Below are 22,603 nucleotides of genomic sequence, written 5' to 3'. Positions count from 1 at the left end.
GGTGACCTTTCCAACAGACACCCTTCTGAAGCTCCGCACCTTCATTTACAGCACTCCTATGAGATGCCATTGTTATCATCATGATTGCTAAGTGTAGAAGGAAAATCTCCCAGGTATACTCACCTGATGAGTAGTTGTGGAAGGCATTAGATTGTGGCCATATTCCCCATTGTCATGCTCTTGAATGTGTTGTGATGCAGCTTCAGGATTAAAACTGTCTTGCTTTTACGCACAAGCTGCTCCTCGTCATTGTAAGTTTACTTTGGCATCCTTTGCTATCATCCCTCTTTCTCTTGCTGTCCATATTTGTTTTCATCATGTGTGCTATCTCCACCCTGTAATCACCTGAAAATAACCAGATTTTTGTCAGAGGAATCTTCAATGGCTTGAAGCATGATTTGGCTGCATACTAGGGAGAGGCATACTATGTAGCATGGCTGGGCTGCATTGGCTGGCATTCTCTTCAGATGTTGAGTGTCTATTTAATAGGATTGCTTAGCCTTTGTCATAACTCCTCTAGGCATCATAGCTCCAACGACAGGTGGCTGCTCTAAGGCATTTACATCTCCACATTTAGCATAGAATGACATTTCTGTTAGTTATAACAGTTGAATATGTAAGGTACAACGATCATATATATCCTGACCTTGCAAGGCGTTTCGTGTTCGCAATGCATTAGCTTGTGAGCCCCATGACAATCTTCTAAATAAAGCCCAAAAGGAGAAAATACTTCATGCGACACATCCAATGTAATGGGGTACAACAGATTGTGGATGTTAATCAAGCGTATTTCATTGGATTGTGAATCTTCCTTGCATTGAAGGTGCCCTAAGCTTTTTGCTGCTGCTCAAATTCCTGTATAAGCTGCCCAAAACTAGAGGCATGTTCCCCCATGTTCCCTCCATAGGCATTTGATTGTCCCATGGTGTGTCATAAAGCTTTGTTGCTATGCTACTGTGCCAAATGCTTGCACATGTGGTCAAGGCCTGCTTGTCTCAAAGGGTGAAGAGGTTGCAAAAGTGAGCCCAAATGGGGCTGTGCAAAGCCATAAAAATGGGCTGGATAAAGCCCTTAAACATGTTTGTTGGGACCGAACCTAACCCCTTGGATTAATCCTAGTAAGCTCCTAGTTAGATTTAGCCCTACCTAAGTTAACTTTTCCTAACATGACCCACCTAACCAGACTTGAGTTGACTATACCCTAACCTAGCGGTAACTGACCCACTCTAACCTGCGGTTAGACCAATCTAATCAAATCTAAACTAACCTAGTCAACTTTGTAACCTTTGCAGCAAGGCGACGGCAATGGTGCTATGGTGCGGCAGCAGTGCGGAGAAGGTGGCGGAGCGGATGGTTGTTGCTTGTGAATGGCGGTTTCCAGCTAGAGACTGGTCAATTTACAAATCTCGACTCTTTGGCAGGCTGTTCAGGCTGATCTTTGGGAAGAACTGCTGGTCCTTTTCCATCCTGTGGACAAGGCGTTTGTGTATCTGGCAATTGTGGTGGCCGGTTCAATGCAGCGGCGCTAGAGTTGTAACTCTGGCCACTCTTGTGGAAGTCACCTTGGCAGGAGCCCAGAGTAACATCAAGAAAGACTTCTACGAAGTTGATTTAGTTGATGGTTTCAACCTTCCGATCGCACCAAGGCTCTGGCACCTGTCAAATAGCAGGTTGCAGCAACAGCTTGAATGAACTCTATAGGTATTGGACGATGGAGGAGTGTGGTAGAGTGCTTGTGACGCTTTCGAAACTGTAGAGTAGTATTGCAAGGGTGCCTAGGGCAATTATTCCACTTGCAAGACCACTTCGTACTCAGAGTTGTTCAAGGCATTGTGCCCCAACGCCTACAGCTATGCGTGTGATGATCCAAGATTATAGCATCACGTTTTGCCCCTCCTGAATTGAGTACGTTGCTGAATTGCTCTGTTGTCCATTGTGTCACTGTTAATTGGTGTGTTGAGTTGTTTTCTATGTTCAACGCCGACTAAACAGATCACACGATCGGTAGTTTTTTCCAAAAGGATCTACTGTGGCACTGCTTGGAAGTAGAAGTGCCTGTCCGTCGCTTATCTTGCTGAGGTGGTTCGCTGGTACGGTGAAGGTACCGAAAAGAAAAATGGTAGATAGAGCAATAGGAAGGAGAAGAAAGCACAGGCCATAGGAAGGTGCTCTGATACCAATGCATAAAAGGGTAGGGGCAGATTTAGAGAAGGGTATATGAGTGGAAGGGAGAGAGAAAGGGGGAGAATTGAAAATGGATAAAAGGGTAGGGGCAGATGTAGAGAAGGGTATATGAGCAGAAGGGAGAGAGAGAGAAAGGGGGAGAATTGAAAATGGAGAGAGAGAGAGAGAGAGAGAGAGAGATTAACGTCTGCAGAAGACCTCATGGGTCTATGAGACTAAGTACCAGCACCAAAAAATGACTTACTACATCTGGATAGCCATAGAATCAAGGGAGTGGACAAGGCCAACTCCTCCCGAGCTATTATAGAGCATAGCTACATTCTAACACTATCATAAAGTGGTATTAATAACATCAGTTTAAGACTGAGAAGCTTTGGGTTTGGATGCGACATACATACATACATACATACATACAGAGAGAGAGAGAGAGAGAGAGAGAGAGAGAGAGAGAGAGAGAGAGAGTTGAATGTGATGATGGCATGATTTTGGAAACATCAAAGGTTAGTCTAGGGTGTAGACCAGAAATGAATTTAAGCATCTTGCCCCTTTCATCAATTCTGTGAGTAAATAGAGACTGTTTCCAGAATTGCTTCATGTAAGCCTTCAGTGTTCCTTGCTCTGAGAGAGAGAGAGAGAGAGAGAGAGAGAGAGAGAGTGACTTGAATGTGATGATGGCATGATTTTGGAAGAGAGAGAGAGAGAGAGAGAGAGAGAGAGAGAATTGAATGTGATGATGGCATGATTTTGGAAACATCAAAGGTTAGTCTAGGGTGAAGACCATGAATGAATTTGAGCATCTTGCCCCTTTCATCAATTCCATGAGTAAATAGAGACAGTTTCCAGAGTTGCTTCATGTAAGCCTTCAGTGTTCCTTGCTGGGACAGATCATACCACTGACATACATGTTGATCTATAGCAAGGTTTGAAGCAGAAGCCCTAGATGTAGAGTACCTTAGGTTCAATTGATTTGACAGCTTGAATATATTGCTGGAAAGTCTAACATTGCCCTGAGATCTACTGGTAATACTTTAACATCAAATTTCTGATATAAGCCATCAGCATCAGGACAATCACCTCTAGGAACATTAGCATTTGAAGAATCATTAGCCTTGTGAGCTGCTAAGCCATTGGGATGATATGCTCTCTTGGCAGAGGACATGAACCCCATTGGATCAACTTCTGGAACGAGATCATCCTCTGAACCAAGGTCTGCCACAGCCTCCACGTGCTCTTCCCCTCTTGGATTTGGCTTCTTTTGAGTCGATCAAACCCTGTGTTCATAGTGAATGAGAGGTTCTTCAATCTCTGGTCCATTTTCTGGTTCTTCAGCTTGATTTCAATAGTCAAATCCTTGAATACTTGGGAGCATTGGTCTCATGTAATTTTGGATTAATTGCGCGGGACAAACTTGAAACTGATCTTAATTATTAGTTTCTGTAGGAACTGAATCAGAGCCTGAATTTTGTAGGAACTGAACATTGCCTTCAGGCTCCTCCCTGCGAAGTGAAGTCTTAGCCTGCTCCCCACCAATTGGTCTTGATCCCCTCATTGCAGTACCAGCAGCTCTTAGTGAATCTTCAATTTCATCCCCATTCATTCTAGGTTTTGAATCATCCAGTATCTGCCTTCTAGAATAGCTTTTAGATTTCCTTGTAGGTATTTTAGAAGCAGAGGAATCACTAATCTGGACTAGAATTCGAAATTTGCTCCAATCCGATTACGTATGCAGGATTCAGTTGAGCATAGGGAAAGGATGGAATATGGAAATTCCTAGTTGCTGGAAATCAGCAGAGATTAAAAAAAGGTACAATTGCGCCAGGCAAGAAGTTGATCTGATCCGAAAACCAGGGCAATGGAGATCTGATTGCAGCAAAACTTGGTATGCCCCTTGTAAATGATATTCTGATGCAGTTTGTTGAATTAGGATGGAATTTGGTTTATTACTTTGGGGAGCGTGCTTCAGCTTTCAGTGCCAAAATGCAGATCCAATCTGACAATTTCACAACGATTTCATAGGGCTTTGAACCAGGAAGACATTGCTATGGAGATTATCCAGCTAGACGTCTATTTAGTGCATTACTTCCTCACATTGCTTTAAATCAACAAATCTGCCACAATTAACAATTCTACCAGTGTCAACACTCATCCCTAAATTTCAGCTCCAGATCTGGAATTTTGCAGTGATTTCTTAAGGGATTAGAATTTAGAATCAGGATGGCAAGGTGATTCATGACAGAACTTGGCTCGGAGGTGTGCCATAGGCTCAAGAACACATGTTCTGATTTTCAAGAAAAAGGATGAAAAATTCCCACAATTTCCCATGATTTGCTAGTGCAACAGGACTGCTACTAACTAGGGCTATCCCCAACCAGTTTAGCATAATTAGACAACCTAATGATGCTTAGAGCAGATATGAATAGCTTTGAGTAGAAAGTAGGCTAGATCCATTCATTTAGGAATAGGGAATGTATTGCTGAATTGTGCAGGGAGTACCATGCGAAGAGAACAGAAAATGTACCTTCATAAATTTGGAGAGCGCAAGAGAGAAAATAAGTCAGGGGCTGAACTTACAATAGATGGTTGTGAGAAGCTGCACAAGGACAATTGATCTTAGAATTCAGCTTGGAGCTAGAAGCCCTGGCTGTAGAATCCCATTTTGGCATTAGAACAGAGTAGTTCATAAGCTGAGTATAAACCATGTCACCAAATCTTGTCGTCTTCTTTCACTAGGATCTAGGGAGATCTGGCTATGTGACCAAATCCTACTGTCTTATTTCAAAGCACCAAGGTCTAAATCGACTTGGCCATAAGGTCTATAGATATTTGGTGATGTGGTCAATTCTTGATGGCTTCTTCTAAAAGCACCAGGGACTAGGGAGATGTGGCCATGTATACAAATCTTGTTGGATTCTTTTAAAGCACTATGGTTTGGGGAGATTTGGGAATACTTCTAAATCTTATTGATGTACATCTTTTCCATATGATAGCACCATGGTTTAGCATCCTAGCAACCCTAGGTACAATGTACAAAGCCAATTGAAAAGCAACCCCCCATTTAGGAATAGGGAATGTATTGTGGAAGTGTGCAGGAAGTAACATGTGAAAAGAACAGAAAATGTACATTCATAAATTTGGAGAGCGCGAGAAAGAAAGAAAGAAAGAAAGAAAGTTTATTAAAGTCTTGGGAAGACCGATGGGTCTATGAGACTGAAAATTCTGGTAGGGTGGAGCTACTAAAACGAGCATCCACACCAATGGAGAATGCAAAAAATGCAAAATGGTAGTACTAAGTACTAAGTACAACATAGTCATGTCAATGGTCGACTACATATCAATCTCATCATCATCATCATCATCAACATCGTCAACATCATCAGGGCATCGGGATGGATGAGGCAATGGAGGCATGAACACGGCAATAGAGTGGTGTCGGCCGCTCACGGGTGTGGCCTTGTGACATCTCCTGGTCATAACTCTGCGCCTAACAAGGGCTACAGTAACCCCTGTCGGCCGGGCTCCGTCTCTGAACAAGGAGGGGATATCCCCAAGTGTAATCTGTGTGTCAATCCTCTGTCTGAGCTATCGAGTCACCGGCTCTAGGTCACGATCATGTCGAGGTCTCGTCCCGTTGGGGTCCATGTGATCTGGGAGGAAGAACTCTGTGATGGAGCTTTGAGAGGTATCTGCCAAGGAAGAAGTCTGCTCTTGTCTCCGTGATCGAAGTAGTCTCTCGTGGTGCTTGATTGCTTCATGAATGAAAGCTGTCAAGCATCTCTGGTCTGGATAGGAGAGGAATCGGGACAAAACCCCAGAGCTATCTTTGAAGAGGTAGTAGAAACGCCCTTCGATCTCATAGTAAACAAGACACGTGAAGATGAAATGCTCCTCCGTCTCAACCTCCTGTACATCACACAATGTGCATATGCGCCTCTCCTGGGTAGGCCCTCTGCTCTGCCGCTGTCGATACAAAGTCTATGTGAAGAGATCCGCAATTGCTCAATAGAGATCCTCAGTGAGTGGGGTAAGTGGATCTGCATGTATCCTGGTGGGTCAACGAATCCCTCCTCTGTGATATGCAAGCAGTGATCCTTGTAAAAGTTGAGCTTCACTGGAAGCTCGTTCCGTCCCAGCCAGGTCCGGAATGTGTTTAGTTGTAAGAGTTCCTCGCAGATGACCTGGTATACGAGGGGAGAGAACGGAGTGTCCATACTGTATTGGAAGGGAGGGAGTCTAGCCATGTGGAGCCCTAGTCGCTCAAACCATCTCTCTGTGCGTTCATACTAGCATCTCTGGTCCCCTCTTGCTGAGAGAGCCATAGAGGAGGACAATGCTAGCCATGGTAGCTTGCTGCGCCTAAAAGTGTAATCCCCATACTCAGTGACTCGGTACAGATACGTGATAACCTGAAATGCAGCATCTAGTTGTAATGGGGATGACTCGAACTCAACTTGAATGATTTGGTGAGAGACGGATGGCTTACCACGGATCATCCATGATAGCATGAGAACGTGAAGCCGCTCTACACGGGACCACTCTGTATCCCACAAGTCTGTTGTCACGAGGACGTGAAAAGTGATGTAAAGTATCTTCGTAACTCAACCTACGCTTAACCCGGGGTTAACCATGTCTAAGTGTTGTAATGGTTTAGCCGTGAGGGACTGGCTAGAGGAAGTGCATACTTCCTAGAAGTTCCTAAGGGCAAAGTCTAGGTGTACCACTAGGTCCTAGGGGCAAGGCAAAGGGTTTAAAAGAGGGTTCTAAAAGTTGGGCCCAAGGACAATCAACGTTGTCCTTGGTATGGGGGTTAGGACTTGAATGAAGGGACAAATGGCAAGGAGGAGGTGCCATTTGTCAAGCATGTGTATGCATGCCCTTCCCCCACCTTCCATCTCTCTCCCCTCACTCTCCCAGAGGTGTAGGACGTTTTCAGTTGTTCTTGTGCAGTTTTTGAGCTGTTAGAGCTGTTTCAAGCTTGTTTTCAGCCATTTTAACACTATTTTGACTGTTCCAAGGCTAGTACGCACTTCTAGGAAGTGCCAGAACTTATTTTTGAACTATTGGGAAATTTTCGTACAGACTGCACGGACGTCCGTACGGCTGTACGGAATCCGTACGGACGTGTTCAGTTGCCTCGAGCAGGTGCCTGGGGTTGTCTTTTGCTGTGCTGGACCTTTGTGCACATGTTTTTGGCTGCGTGGTGGCTTTTGGAGCTGTTTTGGACCAGTGCAGGTTGCAGGAGGAACTTTCCCTGTTGCTTTTGGCACCTTCTCTTAGGAGGACTCATGCATCGATCCCGAGGCAATCATTTTGGGGCAAATCTGTGAACCATCTTTCCTCTACAGCTCTTTCTTGTTCACCCTCCGCTGTCTACCTTCATTTCTCTCTTCTCATTGCTGGAAGACACCTGCACCCTGCGAGGAGCTTGGACAGAGGATAGGTGCGAGGAAGGAGCTCGCCCCTCTGCCATAGACAGCGGGAGTTGGTTCCAGGTTCGGTTTTTCCTTGTTCTTTCTTGCTTTGCAGCTTTTTGCAGTGCATGCGTGTTGTGTGCAGTCCTTTCAAGACTCTAACAGGTTCTAGTAAGCACCCAAAGGCCATGGTGATCCTGTGGAAGGCCTAAGGATAGTGTGGATGCATGTGATAGCCTTGAGGCTGCCTTGAGCTCAGTTTGCCAGTGGTTTGGATGCATGAATGCCTCTAAGTTGTGTCAGATCAGAATTGAATGCCTGAGTATGCCTTGCCAGTGGGAATTCTAGTGGTGCACTGGGATTAGATGCCTTGAAGACAAGTAGAGGATTTGCAGAGAGGAACAGTGCAAGGTTGAACCCTTGTTGTAAAGCATTTCCATTCAGAAGCATTAAATAAATACCTTAAGGGGCGCGAAGGCATTTGGGGCCAGTGGGTGCACTGTGTACTATTTTCATTGAGCAGGGGCATTCTAGCCTCACCTTTGTTGTTGTTGAAGCTTGTTTCTAAGTTGTGCTAAGTGATTTAAGTGATTGAATCTTGCATTGTGGCTATTTATGAAGTTTATGACTGAGTAGAAGATCACTGTCCTTTTGTTTATCGAAGGCCTGTTTCAGTGGTTCCATTGCCGGGATCGTCACCATCTTCCTACAGAGGTGGGCCCTGGTAGTGTTGGGTGAAGGACATCACTCAGAGGGCAGTGGAACTAAACCTTTAATCACTTCAGCACTTATTTACAGCTCACAAAGCATATATCACAACCATTAACCATTGCATGATGGCCATTTGGCATTTACCCATTTGTTCACAAACAAAACCACTGAAAAAGGGATGGAGGCTAGAATGCCCCTGCTCAACAAACATAGACAAGTGCACCCGATTGGCCCCAAACACCGTGGCGCCCCTTTCGGTATTTCTTTATATTTCACAGTGAAATGATTACAAGTTGCATCTAGGAGACCTTTCCTGGAACTGAGCACACAGCCCCAATTCACTAAGCCTTCGCAAGGCTTTCAAGCATAGAACACCATCACATAAGTGCACTTAACCCATAGGCTCAACCCAAAGGCATTCTCTTTTCCGAGTGCAATTTCATTGGCTGTCTAGATGCAATCACACTGCACCCCAGCTGCACTCTCTTTGAGTGGTTTCCAGATGGCATTCACAAAGCTTTTCAAAGCTCCAAAATAAAATCAGCAAAGTACCCAACCAAAGAATGACTCATGTAGCACTGCCTGGGCACCTGTGAGCCAAGAAAGAGGCGGCACACGAGGCCAACCAAAAGCTTATGGCAAAAAGAAATTGCAGCAGCAAAATCACAACTCACCAAGCCTTGAAAACTCGAACCAAGTTCTCAATCGCCAAGAGGGCGTAGTAGCCAATGCCTAATTGCATTCTCAGCCAAAGAGGAGTGCAAAGGCATGAAGAAAGAGCATTTACAAGAGCCGACTAGCAAGAATTCCACTGAAAAATGTGAAAAGAAGCACTTATGTTGCGAAGAAGTGGGAGTTCTTGAGCTCAAAAGAAGCGTGCTTCAGAGAGGAATGCATTGAGAAGGTTTTGGAGAAGTTTCATCGCCGGAAAGTCCTCCAAAACTGAGAAAAACTAGTTAACCAGCGCGTGGGACCACTCGAAATTCAATAGAAAGCTGTAGCTTTGTAAGAGGAGAGGCCGAGGAGGCGGTAGAAGCAAAAAGGTCCAGAAAAAGCCACTTTTGCAAATTCGACCAGCGAAAGAAGTGCTCAGCTCTGCCTATTTTACCAAACGCACGGAGGGAAAAGCATATCAGTATGAAGCGGAGGCAGAGGGGAAGCCATCGGGCCAAACGGAAGTCGAGGAATCCAAACGGGTGAGGAGTACCACTCTTTTAATTCCTTGGAATGCCTTTGGGCCTAAGGATTAATTACGCTTATGTGCTAGGCACCATGCCGCGTTTAATTAATCATTATTAAGCCCATGCTTGGACTTTTAAAACCAAAGTTGTCACGGTCTTGTAGTACATTAAAGTACTTAGAATTTCACGCCCTCGTGACAGACACCTTTAGTGCAATTGTTGCTATAGCCATCAATCTTAGCAAGCATGTCACACCATGAGAGGTCATTCACCATTTCAGAGCAGGAGGGGCAAGACGAAGACAAAGCATCAGAGAGCTTTGAAGAGGAGCACAATACCAGCGGGGGTGATGACCAGCAAGACAGTGGGACTCATCCAGTCTCTTTTGAGCATGCCACGGAGGACTCATAGGATGAGGTAGATGAGGCAGAGGAGCTTGATCCCAATGCACTTTTTCAGCTACGAATGCAAAGTGTAGCGGGAGCCCTGTCGCAGTTGCAACATGCTGTCACGGAGATTATGCAAGCTCCTCCCCCTATGGTTGCTTCCCCTGGAAGCAAAAAGTCATCTCAAAAGAAACATAAGAAGCGTAAGAAGACCCCTAGGCATGTTTCTTTCAGTGGACAGCCATCAGAGATGCCCTCGATCACCCCTGTAGCGGGTAATGCCAATAACTTCCATTCAGTCACTCAGGGACAGCAAGCCCTTCTTCAGCCCACGATGCATCCAGGATATTTCGGAGGGGGATTAGTTTTTCAGGCAATGGTGGCACCATCCGTAGAGGCACTCGGAATGCCAGGTAGCTTTATGGGCAGCACGCAGCGGGGAATGCAGAATTTCCAGCAACCTATGATGGGTGGAATGCCCCTTGCAAATGCCAATATGATGTACTCAAACATTGGGATGCAGCCAGGAATGCAGACAGGAATGCCTGGGACAATGGGCAATACTTGGAATATGCCACAGATGCAGGGAGTGGGACCTGGAATGCCAAACCCCACCATGGGTACGGTTGGAATGGCTCAGAATGCGGGAGCAGTGATGCCCCCACCGTTTTCACAGGCCCCCCGTTTATGACAATCTAACCCCTAAAGGCAAATTGAAAGATTACAAGGAGGGAGGGGCAATTGTCAAGTTTGAGACTTTTAATGGGATGCAGGACAGATTGAAGGCTTTGACATTCGTGCAACAGTTTGATGCTGCCTACTCAAGCGGACTTTTCACAGAATCCTCCAAAGTCCGAAAGGCAGCCACCTTTTTGAAGGGCAATGCGCTCCAATGGTGGACCAACCTCCTCTGGCAAGGCAGAGCACCTACCACTTGGGTCGAATTCAAGCAGGTCTTCTCAGCAGCATGGCTCACTACCACTTTTGAGGTGGATATCATGACCGCCTGGTACAGGTTGGATGCTGCAAATTGCAGAAATTTGGAGGACTACAATAAGGAGTTTTGGAAAGCCCTACTGCCAGTTAGTTCTTACAGACATGTGCCGCTGTCCGAGCAAATTGAAAGATATTGCCGTGGGTTGCCAAAGGAGATTCGGGACTATTGCACGAAGACAAGGGTTTCCAATATGTCTCAGTTGGTTGAGAATGCCACTACAGCTTATGCACTAATGCAAGGGAAAGTTTCTGGGTTCAAAGGAAGCTCACAGGAGACATCAAGGTCAAAGGGCAGCAAGACGGAATCCCCTAAGAAGTTCAGAAAGTTTTCGCAGCCCATGAAGGCAAAGTTTGCTGGAGGATAGAGGCGAGTACCGACCCGCATGTCTGATGAGGAAAAGCAAATTCTCTATGATGCCAACAAGTGTTATATTTGCAAGGAGGAAGGCCACAGGGCTTTTGAATGCCTACACAAGAAGCGGAAGTTCTTTCCTTCTGAGCAGAGTGAGCACAAGGAGGAAAAGAGGACTGATCAGAAAATAAAAAGCCCAAGCCCACTGCTGGTCTTTTGCCAGACTTGATTGGGGCTGTTCAGAATACAGATGCTACAAAGTTATGCCGGGCATGGGGCAAGATAAGAGACCAGACAGCTTTGATGTTTTTCGATCCGGGAGCCAAGGCCAATTTCATCTCTCCAGAGCTGGCTGGAAAGTTAGGAATAAGGGCAGAAGAGATGGGTCCTTTGTGTGATGCAGATATGGCGTGTACGGGACTCAGCCAGTCAGTTACTCCGGTGATAGGCAAGCTGCGGATGCATATTCAGAGCTACGTGGACACAGAAGAGTTTTATATTATGCCGTTGAATGGTTGTGATGTGTTACTGGGGATACCTTGGCACTTTCGTGTTGGGGCTGTTTTGGATACAAAGAATAAAACAATCACAATCACTCACCGTGGCAAGACCCACGTTTTGGATGCTAAATTGGAGGGAGAATCGATCTTTGTTGTATCTACTTCTGCCATTGGCAACGTAACGAAAAAGCATCTTTCAGCGTACTTAGTGTTTGCATCTGAAAAGAAGTCAGTAGAAGAAGAGTCTCATTTTTCTAAGCTGGAAAAACAGCGGACAGATTTTCTTTTACTGTTTTTCGGACTCACTTCCACCGGAGTTGCCCCCTGAAAGGCCAGAAGACCACACGATAGATATAAGCCCTGGTAGCAGTCCTCCTAACCGACATCCTTACAGGGTCAGTGCAGCCCAGCAAGAGGAAATTATGAACCAGGTCAAGGACCTGCTGGAGAAGGGGCTGATTCAGCCCAGCTCTTCACCTTACTGCTCACCCATGCTCTTGGTCTAGAAGAAGGATGGATCCTGGCGGATGTGCATTGACTATAGAGCCCTCAATAAGATTACCATTAAGAATAGATTCCCTATACCTGAGATAGATGATATTTTGGATAGGTTACAGGGGTCTGGAATTTTCAGCTGCATTGATCTGAAGAGTGGTTATCACCAGATCAGAATTCAGCCAGAGGATGCTCACAAAACAGCATTTCGTACCACATTTGGTCTGTACGAGTTTCTTGTCATGCCATTTGGGTTAACTAATGCACCTGCCACCTTCAACAGAATGATGGACAGGATTTTTAGAGAGCACCAAACCTTTGTTGGCACTTTCTTCGATGATATCATCGTGTTCTCTCAGGATGAGGCTGAACATAGGAAGCACCTGGCAATTGTTCTCGAGGAGCTACAGAAGCATAAGCTGCTTGTCAATGCCAAGAAAAGTGAATTCTTCATGCATGAGATCCATTTTCTCGGGCACATTGTTTCCAAGGATGGAGTTAGGATGGACCCTGCCAAGGTAGAGGCCATCAGGAATTGGCCATACCTGAAGAACATCCATGAAGTACGTAGCTTTCTGGGCTTGTGCTCATACTACAGGAGGTTCATTCGGTATTTTGCAGAGATTGCATCTCCTTTACATGCCTTACAGAAGAAAGGGGTCACTTTTAGATGGAGTCCCAAAGAAATTGCAGCTTTTGACCTACTATAGGAGCGACTCTGCTCAGATCCTGTGATTATTTTGCAAGATCTTTGCAAACCGTTCACTGTGCAAGCAAATGCATGTGGGAACAGCGTAGGAGGGGTACTTATGCAGGATGGAAGAGTCGTGGCATACGAGAGTAGAGTGCTCCACGATGCTGAAATGAATTTTGGCAGAAAGAGATGTTGGCTGTCATACATGCTCTTTCGACTTGGAAGCATTATCTTTTGGGTGCTGATTTTTATGTTTAGACCGATCATCAATCACTTCGGTACTTTCTCACTCAGAGAAAGTTGTCTGAGAAGCATATGAGGTGGGCAAATTTTCTTTCTATGTTTCATTTTCAGATTGTGCATGTGCATGGGAAGAAGAATGTTGTCGCAGATGCACTCTCACGCAAGCCCACTCCAAATGCAGTGTCTGTTAAGCCACAAGTTTCAGCAGTGACCATTGCATATCATGATGAGCTTGATGCCATGAAGGATCAATATGCCAATGATGCTGATTTTTCACGGATTTATGATCAGTTGGTTGATGGACAGAGGCATGAGCACTATACTCTCAAAGACGGATTTTTGATGATGCATGGCAGATTGTGTGTCACAAAACAGTTGAGGCCCAAAGTGTTGACAGAGAGTCATGCTCCACCCTATGCAGGACACAGAGGCATTGATGCCATCATCAAAGTTGTGGAGCACTATTCTTTTTGGCCATCATTGAGGAAAGATGTCGAGGCATATGTCAGGACATGCATCACCTGCCAAAAGGTGAAATATGACAGGTAGAGGCCAGCTGGACTGCTGCAGCCTCTACCTATTCCCAATCGACCTTGGCAGAGCATTGCCATGGATTTTATCTTTGATCTTCCTCGTACACCATCTGGACATGATGGGATATGGACCATTATTTGCAGATTCAGCAAGCAGGCCCACTTCTTCCCGTCAGAAAGAAAATTACAGCAGACCAGATGGCGAGACTCTTTATGTCTCATGTGTCTAAACATCACGGGATGCCTCAATCAATTGTTAGTGATAGAGACCCGCGGATGACAAGTCTTTTCTGGAGAGGTATCTTTGAGAATATGGGTACCACGCTGAATTTCTCATCCTCTTTCCATTTTGAATCTGATGGGCAGTCCGAAGAAGCCAATTCCACTACCCTTGATCTTCTCAAATGCTATGTTTCGGATCAGCAATCGAAATAGGAGCGATTTCTGCCACTTGTTGAGTTTGCGTACAATAACACTATACACTCATCCACGGGGAAATCCCCCTTTCAAATTGTGGCAGGAGAACGGAAGGTACCTCCCATTCTGCATACGAAAGAGAAGATTTTTGAAGTGGACAGATTTGTGGAAAGTTTGGATGTTGCTTACCAGAAGGTCAAAACAGCCCTCCAGAAAAGCCAAGAGAAGCACAAACGAGCAGCCGATAAGCATCGCTGCGAGTTGCTCTTGAAAGAGGGCGATTGGGTGCTGCTGCGTTTTCAAAAAGCACGACTCAGGAAGATGAAAGGCAAGACGAAAGTGTACACAAAGCTGAAGATGCGGTATTATGGTCCTTTTCAGATTTTTGAACGCATTAATGATGTAGCTTACAGGCTGAAGCTACCTGCCACTTGGACCATACACAATGCCTTTCATGTGAGTTTATTGAAGCCTGTGCCTGTTGACCTATTGCATGAGGATCAACCCGAGGTAGAAGAGTTGGATGAAATCTTGGTTCCAGAACAGATTTTGACACATATGGAAAGAAAAGTAAAAGGTAGAGTTTCTCGTCGCTATCTGGTAAAGTTCAGGAATTATCCTGCACTGGATGCGAGGTGGATGGAGGAGGGTGACCTGGCAGACTCACCTCAGATTTGGCAGCTCTACCTCGACGCATTTCAGCTTGCGTCAACTACGGTACATGCTTCTACAGGTTGTGTAGAGCAGAGATCTGGAGCATTGCTTGGTGCCCAAGAGGAGGGTAGCACCTCCCCTTGATTTAGACTGCTCATATATTTGGAGATCGCTTGGTGGCACCGATTGTCTCACCTGAGATGCAGCTTGCTGATAGTATTTCTACCGCGAGGTCTCCATGATGGGTGTTCGCGACACTCGACATAGAGGATGCATTGATGTATGGATGGACTCTCGAGCTCTCCTAGCCCATATTATCATTGAAGGTTGTATCTTACAGATGATGTATATTCTGGTATGGGCTATTTTTGCCTATTTGTACTTTTTCCACAGCAACCTAGGTAGTTTGCTGTGGTTAAGTGTTGTAATGGTTTGGCCGTGAGGGACTGGCTAGAGGAAGTGCACACTTCCTAGAAGTTCCTAAGGGCAAAGTCTAGGTGCACCACTAGGTCCTAGGGGCAAGGCAAAGGCTTTAAAAGAGGGGTCTAAAAGTTGGGCCTAAGGACAACCAACGTTGTGCTTGGTATGGGGGTTAGGACTTTAATGAAGGGGCAAATGGCAAGGAGGAGGTGCCATTTGTCAAGCATGTGTATGCATGCCCTTCCCCCACCTTCCATCTCTCTCCCCTCACTCTCCCAGAGGTGTAGGACGTTTTCAGTTGTTCTTGTGCAGTTTTTGAGCTGTTAGAGCTGTTTCAAGCTTGTTTTCAGCTGTTTTAACACTATTTTGACTGTTCCAAGGCTAGTACGCACTTCTAGGAAGTGCCAGAACTCATTTTTGAACTTTTGGGAAATTTTCGTACAGAATGCACGGACGTCCGTACGGCTGTACGGAATCCGTATATCTCAACAGGAGACCGGTGTATGACGGCACGAGATGTGTTGAAGATCATAACCTTGGTTTTACCCAGGTTGACCTTCAAATCATGAGACTCACAAAAGGACTGTAATCATGAGAGAGAGTAAGTTAGGGCTGGACTTAAAACAAATGGTTGTGAGCGGTTGCACAAGGACAATTCAGCTTGGAGCTAGAAGCCCTGGTTGTAGAATCCCATTTTGGCATTGTAATAGAGTAGATGATAAGTTGAGTACAATTGAGCAGCCATGCCTTTTTACAAAATATAGGGCAGACTGTTTTAAAGCATTGCTTATGGGATAACTCTTCTAGACTGCCATGTGGCAGCATCCTAGCAACCCTAGGTACAAAGTACAAAGCTACCCCCCCCCCTCCCCCCCCCCCCCCACCCCCCTTTCTCTCTCTTTTGTTACAACATCAGTCAATTGGGAATTTTGCATCTCGAGAGCAAGGATTGCCACCCTTTTTCAAGTTGTATGGTGCACAATACATTTGGGGGAAATCATTTGGTCTCACCTAAGACAATATCCCACAACCCTTTTGCAACCAAGATACTTTCAATCATGAAGCTCTAGGTGGAGTAGTTGGTGCCATCCAACTTATCCTTAGTATACAATGTATTCATTGTATTTGCTTCCTCGGCCATCTATGAGTAAATTGATCTTTACACTTGCAAATACAAGTCAAATGCCGTTACCATGTGCTTGCAATTCCGGCACGAGGGGAGCACCCCTTGTTTGTTGGGCAGCCCAAAGGTCGGAATAGGCATGATACAAAGAATGTCAGTAAAGGGGATAGTGATGCCTCATATTTGGTCATGCAAGACGGCAAAGGATGCCTGGAATTTGCAAAGCTGCATCAATCCAAAGTGTTGTGAATGTTCTTTTTTTGGGTCTATCCCATGAGAGAAGGATATGAGGTTTCTAGCATTTTTAGAACTTCCTTGCAATGGTGGAAAAGCAAACTAATCACAAGGTTAAAAGAAAACAAATCAAAAGCATTATCGAGAAGGCTTGGGAGAGTTATTAAAACAATTTCAGGGGGGTTATAAATTAGTAGTGCTATTTATTTGTATTCCCCATAGGTTACTATATCCTTGTGGATGAATTTGCGCAACCATGATACTCAAGTACCCTATGTACTAATGAGGCATTTCCAAAAGTACTCCAGCCATACCATCAAGGGGGGATTTGTATGGATATTATAATGGTATGGTTATTTAGGTTAGTCATGTCATGTTCAATTTGGGTTTCATATATAAGCAAATACTTCACACTTTTCAGTTAGGATTAAATGAACTAGTTGTGCTCCTCTCATTTGTGTGAGCAAAGTATTGTCTCTCTCGTCATTCGATGTCCACCAATACCATAACTGCATGTATCCTTGCTATATCTCAATACCCTAAACTGGCATTCCAGTGGCTATCCCCTGGTTTTGAAGGAAAATTAACAAAGTAATCCAACTGCAAATGTAATATTGGTCAAGTAAACCAACCTCTGATACATACCATAAGGAGGCTTCCCTTGAACATAGCTGTGATGTTTGCGAATCTTGTAGGGTAGGACTTTCACTTATTGTTTATTATTAGATGTCTCTCCTTTCCATTTGGTAGGAGGATAATGGTTCTTTTTAAGACTCCATCTAGTGCTGCCACCTATATTGATCATTCAATATCTGTCCAAGAATATGCTTGCAAGTTGCGGCCACAGCATGCCAGAAAGTACTTTGACTATGTCTATAATCTCTTGCTACAATTACACTTATTGAATCACTGGATTGGAACTCACACACTGATTCTTGGGCAGCGATGCTGGGTATTAGAAAGAGTGTTTCTGGGATTTCTGGGATCGACTGCCTTAGATGACAAGCAAGTCTCTACTATAAATTTATTAGGGTGTAAGATGCTCGTTCCAGTGAACCATGAAGCTTGCTTGTAAAAAAACATACTTTGGCTCATTATTAAGATGTTTCTATTCCATGTTTTTTACTTTTCTTTTTTGGTTTCTCTTGAGGGTGGCCTGGCTTGGAGTTTGGGATGGGGTGATCTGGGCATTTTTTTTATCTATGTGAAGAAGCTGAGATTCTCTACAATTTGTGGAGTCCGTTAGCAAGTTTTTAGTGATTTAGGGAGGTCTAGGTGCAACTCTGGAACATTCTTTGTGCGCAGGTCTCGTTCTTCACGATATATCTTCTGGATGCAGTTGACCTTACTTTTTCCCTGTCAGGCTAAACAAAGGCGAAGCAACCGCAAGGAGAAAGAGAGAGAAGCGGAAGAAAAACGCCTCATACCAGTACAAGAGGCTCGGCAAAGGGAGGACTCTACCAATAGTAGAACTATAAGAGGTCACTTGCTCAAGGGCACACCAATTACCACTGTAGATATGGGAGATGAGGATGATGATTTGAGTGTTCTTGACGCTACTGATGACATAGTAGGTACTCTAGGACCTGCCTTGGAAGATGGAGATGCAGATCGTGCACTGTGGGGCCAAGAAGGTTCAGAAATGCATCAATTAATGGAGGCAAGCTTTAGTGGAGGTTTGAGTGTGGATTCTGGTCAAAACGGGAGGTCGGACCGGAAGCATCAAGGCCTTCTGGATGACAGCTCTTCCACGTGCTCTTCAGATTCTATCCCATCGATCAGTGCTGCTTCAAATGGGTCTATTAGAGCCAGGTCAATGATGGTAGATCAAAGTCATCATTTAGTCAACAGGTTTGTGACTGTTCTTTTTCCCAACAGGTTTGTGACTGTTCTTTTTCCTTTCCAACAAGGTGCCAAAGGTGTAGATCTCTATTTATTCATATGTGTATTGCAAATTGTTTTTGCTAGTGCGTGATTGTGATTTGAATCCATTCTCATTTCAACCAATGGGTTTAAGACTTATGTTTTAACTCTTAAAATCCTGATTAACTTTTATGTTGCTCAGAGGACGAAGGAGAGGTGATCATGAAGTATATGATAAGGACTTGAGGCTAGCTGAAACAGATGGCATGCTACGTGGCAGATTGGGAACAGTTGGTACTGCTGAAGCCAGCAGCAGCTGTAGTTCAGGGGGTGTAGATTCAGAGACAATCATTGCCTCCTTGAAGCAGCGTGTCCAATGGCTTCAACAGCGACTCCTTGAAAAGGTAGTAATCTGGGATTAATAGTATATGAAAAGTAATCATCCAACACTCAGACTTAACCATTGTGTTCAAAACAGTATAACAACAAGTATCCATGTGCACCCAAGGACCTTGATCCAGATTGATGTTTTACTGGATTTGTTGGTTCGATGTGCAGCCTTGTAACTGTTATACTCACTTGAAGTATGGACTGGCAGGAAGAGGAGGTTGTGATGTTGCATGAACAGCTCAGTCTATATCAGCACCATTTTGGCAGTGATATAGCTTTTGATGATAAGAAGATGTTGGAGCATGGAGATCGTGATCAAAGGATAGAACCTCCAGATGTAGGACCATCAAGTTTTGAAATTCAAAAAAATGATAGAAAAGCTGAAGAGGACATCGGAACAGTTACTGATCTGACTAATGGGATTACTCATTCACAGAGACTCACTGTTCCTCCCTCTGACAGTGGTTATTCATGTGGTTCTTCAGAAGTAAGCTCTGCATCTGTACCTCCAACTGCTTTCATCAGTTCATCTGGAAGCTCAGTTACTTGCCAGGTGGGTCATCCAGGTCTTTCAGCAAGTCTTCACACAGAGACAGTATTTTCAAGGCCTTCCAGTGCTCCGGGTGTGGTAGCAGCTCCAAGGGCAAGCTTCCCCATGGTTCAACAGGTGCATCCACCTCCGCCATTGGCTCGCTCTGCTAGTGCCACAGGTAGGTTGGGGATCACAGCTGGAGAGCCGACCATGTCAACTGGTTCTGCCATGCAGCAGAGTCCACCAGTCACTCCTTCTTACAGGAACGCAGCTGTTGGTGTTATTCGAAGCAACAGTATGGTGGCTCAGTCTGCTCCATCAGTCTCAACTGTTTCAAATGGTGGTGCTAGAAGTCACAGTGGTTCTGGCAGTTATCCATACTTGAGTGGTGGATATTCACATGGACCATCACATCCTTTGTCAGGCCCAATGTGTTTAGGCGATTTACCTGCATTGGTCAGCACAAAACTTTCAGGAAACGAGTCCCAAACTGGGGCAATTTGTGGAGTTGAAATGATGGAAAATCTTTCAGCTCAAAGATCTGATGGACAAAGGAGCATGGGATTTACTTTTGGTACGGTAACTCCTGAAATGATACATCTACAGCATCAGCAAGATCAACAACGCGAGTGTGCTGATGGGAGTCTCCAGTATATGGAGCTTGATGTCCAGAGACAGGATTACCTTCGAGATCAGCAGCTACGGCAGCAAACAGTGGATAGAACTGATAAAAAAGAAATGCCACATTCCATCCAGCATCAGGTCTACAATCGTGCGCTTGAGGCTCAGAAAAATAACCGAATCCTACAGCAGGACTTGGCTCTGAATGCACGTGCACGACTTGCTGGTGCTCGGCTATCTCTGCAAACAGCAGCCGAAGCTGCTATGAGTACTGGTCCAGTGTCAGAGGAATTTCCTCATCTCGACATCATTAATGATCTCCTAGATGATGAGAAGATTTACGGTGCAAAAGCCCTGAATGCTTTTTTACAACAGCCTGGTAATCAGGGTTTTCAGCAGCTCTCCTTTCAGGAACTTCACAACATGTGCTCTGGTGGTCCATTACATCCTGAAATTCATTCAGTCCATGGTAATGGACCTGAAAGAATAGACAGGGGTAGGCCTTGTGATGAAGGTGGGCGATCACAGCTTTCTATTCCTTCAGACCACACCCGTAGCGGCCTTCGGGAGAGCATGCAGTTGCTACACCCTTACCCCCATCCTCCTTTGCCACGCTCTTTTAGCCAGCATGGTGGCTTGTTGGATGGTGTCTCTGGGCAGCACTGGACAGGTGCCCATGGCGATGTACCTGTAACCAGCTGTGCCAATGGCGTGAGGAGTGGGATGGATGTTTTTGTTGGATATCCCATGCAAAGCCCTCATTTACCCATTGCAGATTGCCCCACGTTTGCATTGGGCCAGAATGGATACACAATGTATTCACCTCTAAAACATCCTTGATTGTGCTTACATTTGGGATTTGAGACTGATTGTATTTAGATGAAACACATTCAATGATGCTGGTTTGTGTTCGGTGTTTCCCTGTTGAGGATCCCGAATTCCTAATTGTTTTGTTGTTGATTATCATCGCTTTCCAGGAGTCTTTTTGTACAGTTATAGTATCCAATCTCCTTACACTTTTTCCTTGTTCCCAATGGTTCTAAAGTTTGTTTCGCATGGAAAGGAATCTGCTCATCAAGAAACTTTTGAAGGATGCATCAAGATAAAAAACAAGGTTGTCCTTGTGTGCGGTTCATGGCATTGCAGGAATGAGCGAATAATATGCATAGCATTATCACTTGGTAAATCTTTTACGATTGTTTAGATTGATTGTGTGGTGTGAATTGTGTGGTGAGTGTTTTTTAAGAGATTCATCTGCATGTCTTATAAGTTTCTACCTCCCCTGCCAGCTCAGAGAGTTTTGAACACCTCTATGAATTGATCTGCAAAAAAATAAAAATCTTTCGTTTGATAGTCTGTAGAAAATAAAGAGTAGGAAGTTCCAGAAGGGAGAGCCTAAACTAAGAAAAATAATATAATGGACTGTAATTTCTAAAGGGTTTATTTGCCTTCTGGAATGTATGATGAGGTGTTGGTCTTTTGAAGGGTGTATATCTGTATCAACTCACCTAGCAGAAATCGGGCACATGAGGATTTAGTGTTATTCCATCAGAAGTCCGCAGAAGCCAAAATGAACAACGGCTTGTGCTGCTTGTCACAAATACTAGCAGCTTATGTATAAATGGTTGGACACATAAATGTAACCATGTGGCAGAAGTCTTTAGGGTTTGCTTTGGTGTTGATTCCATGAGTTGCTGATGCAAGCATGAACATTCCATGCAAATTGTGAGGCTCTACACCTAAATGACTAGATGCCCTTTGTGTTACAAAATGACAATATTGTTTCTTTGGATGTGGAGACAGCTAAAAGCATAGATTCTTGGAATGAGATCCTGTCTACTATATCCATAATTGAATTTAATACAGTTTACAGCCTCGTGAACTTGAGTGGTATCTCGTTTGTTATCGAACCATGTGTCACAAAGTATACCATTGATGGGATATTGATACAGTTGTCATGTAAGAAAGCCCATGATTGTTTGCCTCTTGCGAAGTGCTCTTGGGTATCCATGCTCCGTTGTTTGCAATCTGGAGCTTTGAATTGTAGGACATTACCTTCGTTGCAAGAGCCCTTTGTTCTCATGCTTACCTTGATGAAAAATATCAGTTATTCATCATATGTCAAACTCATCATATGTCTACTCATTTTGGGCTGCAACTGGGGTGTCATCCAGAAGTCAAAGGGAGTTCTAGACCTGAGTTTCTGAATGATTGTATTGGATAGCTGATTCTAGCTCAACACCTTAGCTTTGTCCATTGCTCCCTCATAACCTTTTGAGTATGTAGACTCTTTGATACTTTTTCCTTTCATTGTTTTTGGGTTCCCTTCCATTGCTTCTCTTCTTTGCTTTTCAGACTTATAGTTGGATTTAGTTCTTCATTTTGCTTCATGCTTTATCATTGTTAGAATGAGCCTTAACACGTTTTCCATAGTGATATTTGGAATTGCTAGAACAAAGAGATGGGGGGGCTTACATGGCACCAATATTTGTTTAATTTATGAAATGGACTTGATTGGACTTGTTAGACAAGGTCATGAGATTGATCTTGTCTCGAGAAAGGGAGTGATATGAGTGCCATGTCTTGAGGGCAAACTTCCCCTTACAAGGCAAATGGTTCAAATATACGTAAGTAGGCAACGAACCAATGTGAAACTTGCTTTTTTT

General features: G+C 44.5%; 1 protein-coding gene and 1 pseudogene across 1 annotated transcript in view; both read left to right on the top strand.

The window, feature by feature from the left end:
* Positions 1-20,940, top strand: part of LOC147902873 (uncharacterized) — a 98,226-nt gene extending 77,286 nt beyond the window's left edge. The window contains exons 10-12 of the mRNA XM_087373880.1: positions 17,895-18,382; positions 18,597-18,798; positions 18,993-20,940. Of these exons, the coding sequence (XP_087230006.1) occupies positions 17,895-18,382; positions 18,597-18,798; positions 18,993-20,777 (2,475 nt within the window). The 3' untranslated portion in view covers positions 20,778-20,940. The remainder of the gene's footprint in view (positions 1-17,894; positions 18,383-18,596; positions 18,799-18,992) is intronic.
* LOC147902874 (uncharacterized) lies at positions 3,945-14,898 on the top strand (annotated as a pseudogene).
* Positions 20,941-22,603: the final 1,663 nt, after the last annotated feature.

Source organism: Dipteris shenzhenensis, chromosome 4, assembly GCF_047967505.1.
Source record: "Dipteris shenzhenensis isolate YYH24624 ecotype China chromosome 4, Dip_SZ_1.0, whole genome shotgun sequence".
In the NCBI taxonomy this organism is placed as follows: domain Eukaryota; kingdom Viridiplantae; phylum Streptophyta; class Polypodiopsida; order Gleicheniales; family Dipteridaceae; genus Dipteris; species Dipteris shenzhenensis.
Note: the sequence above shows the minus strand (reverse complement) of the source record. Positions and strands in the feature narration are given on the sequence as shown.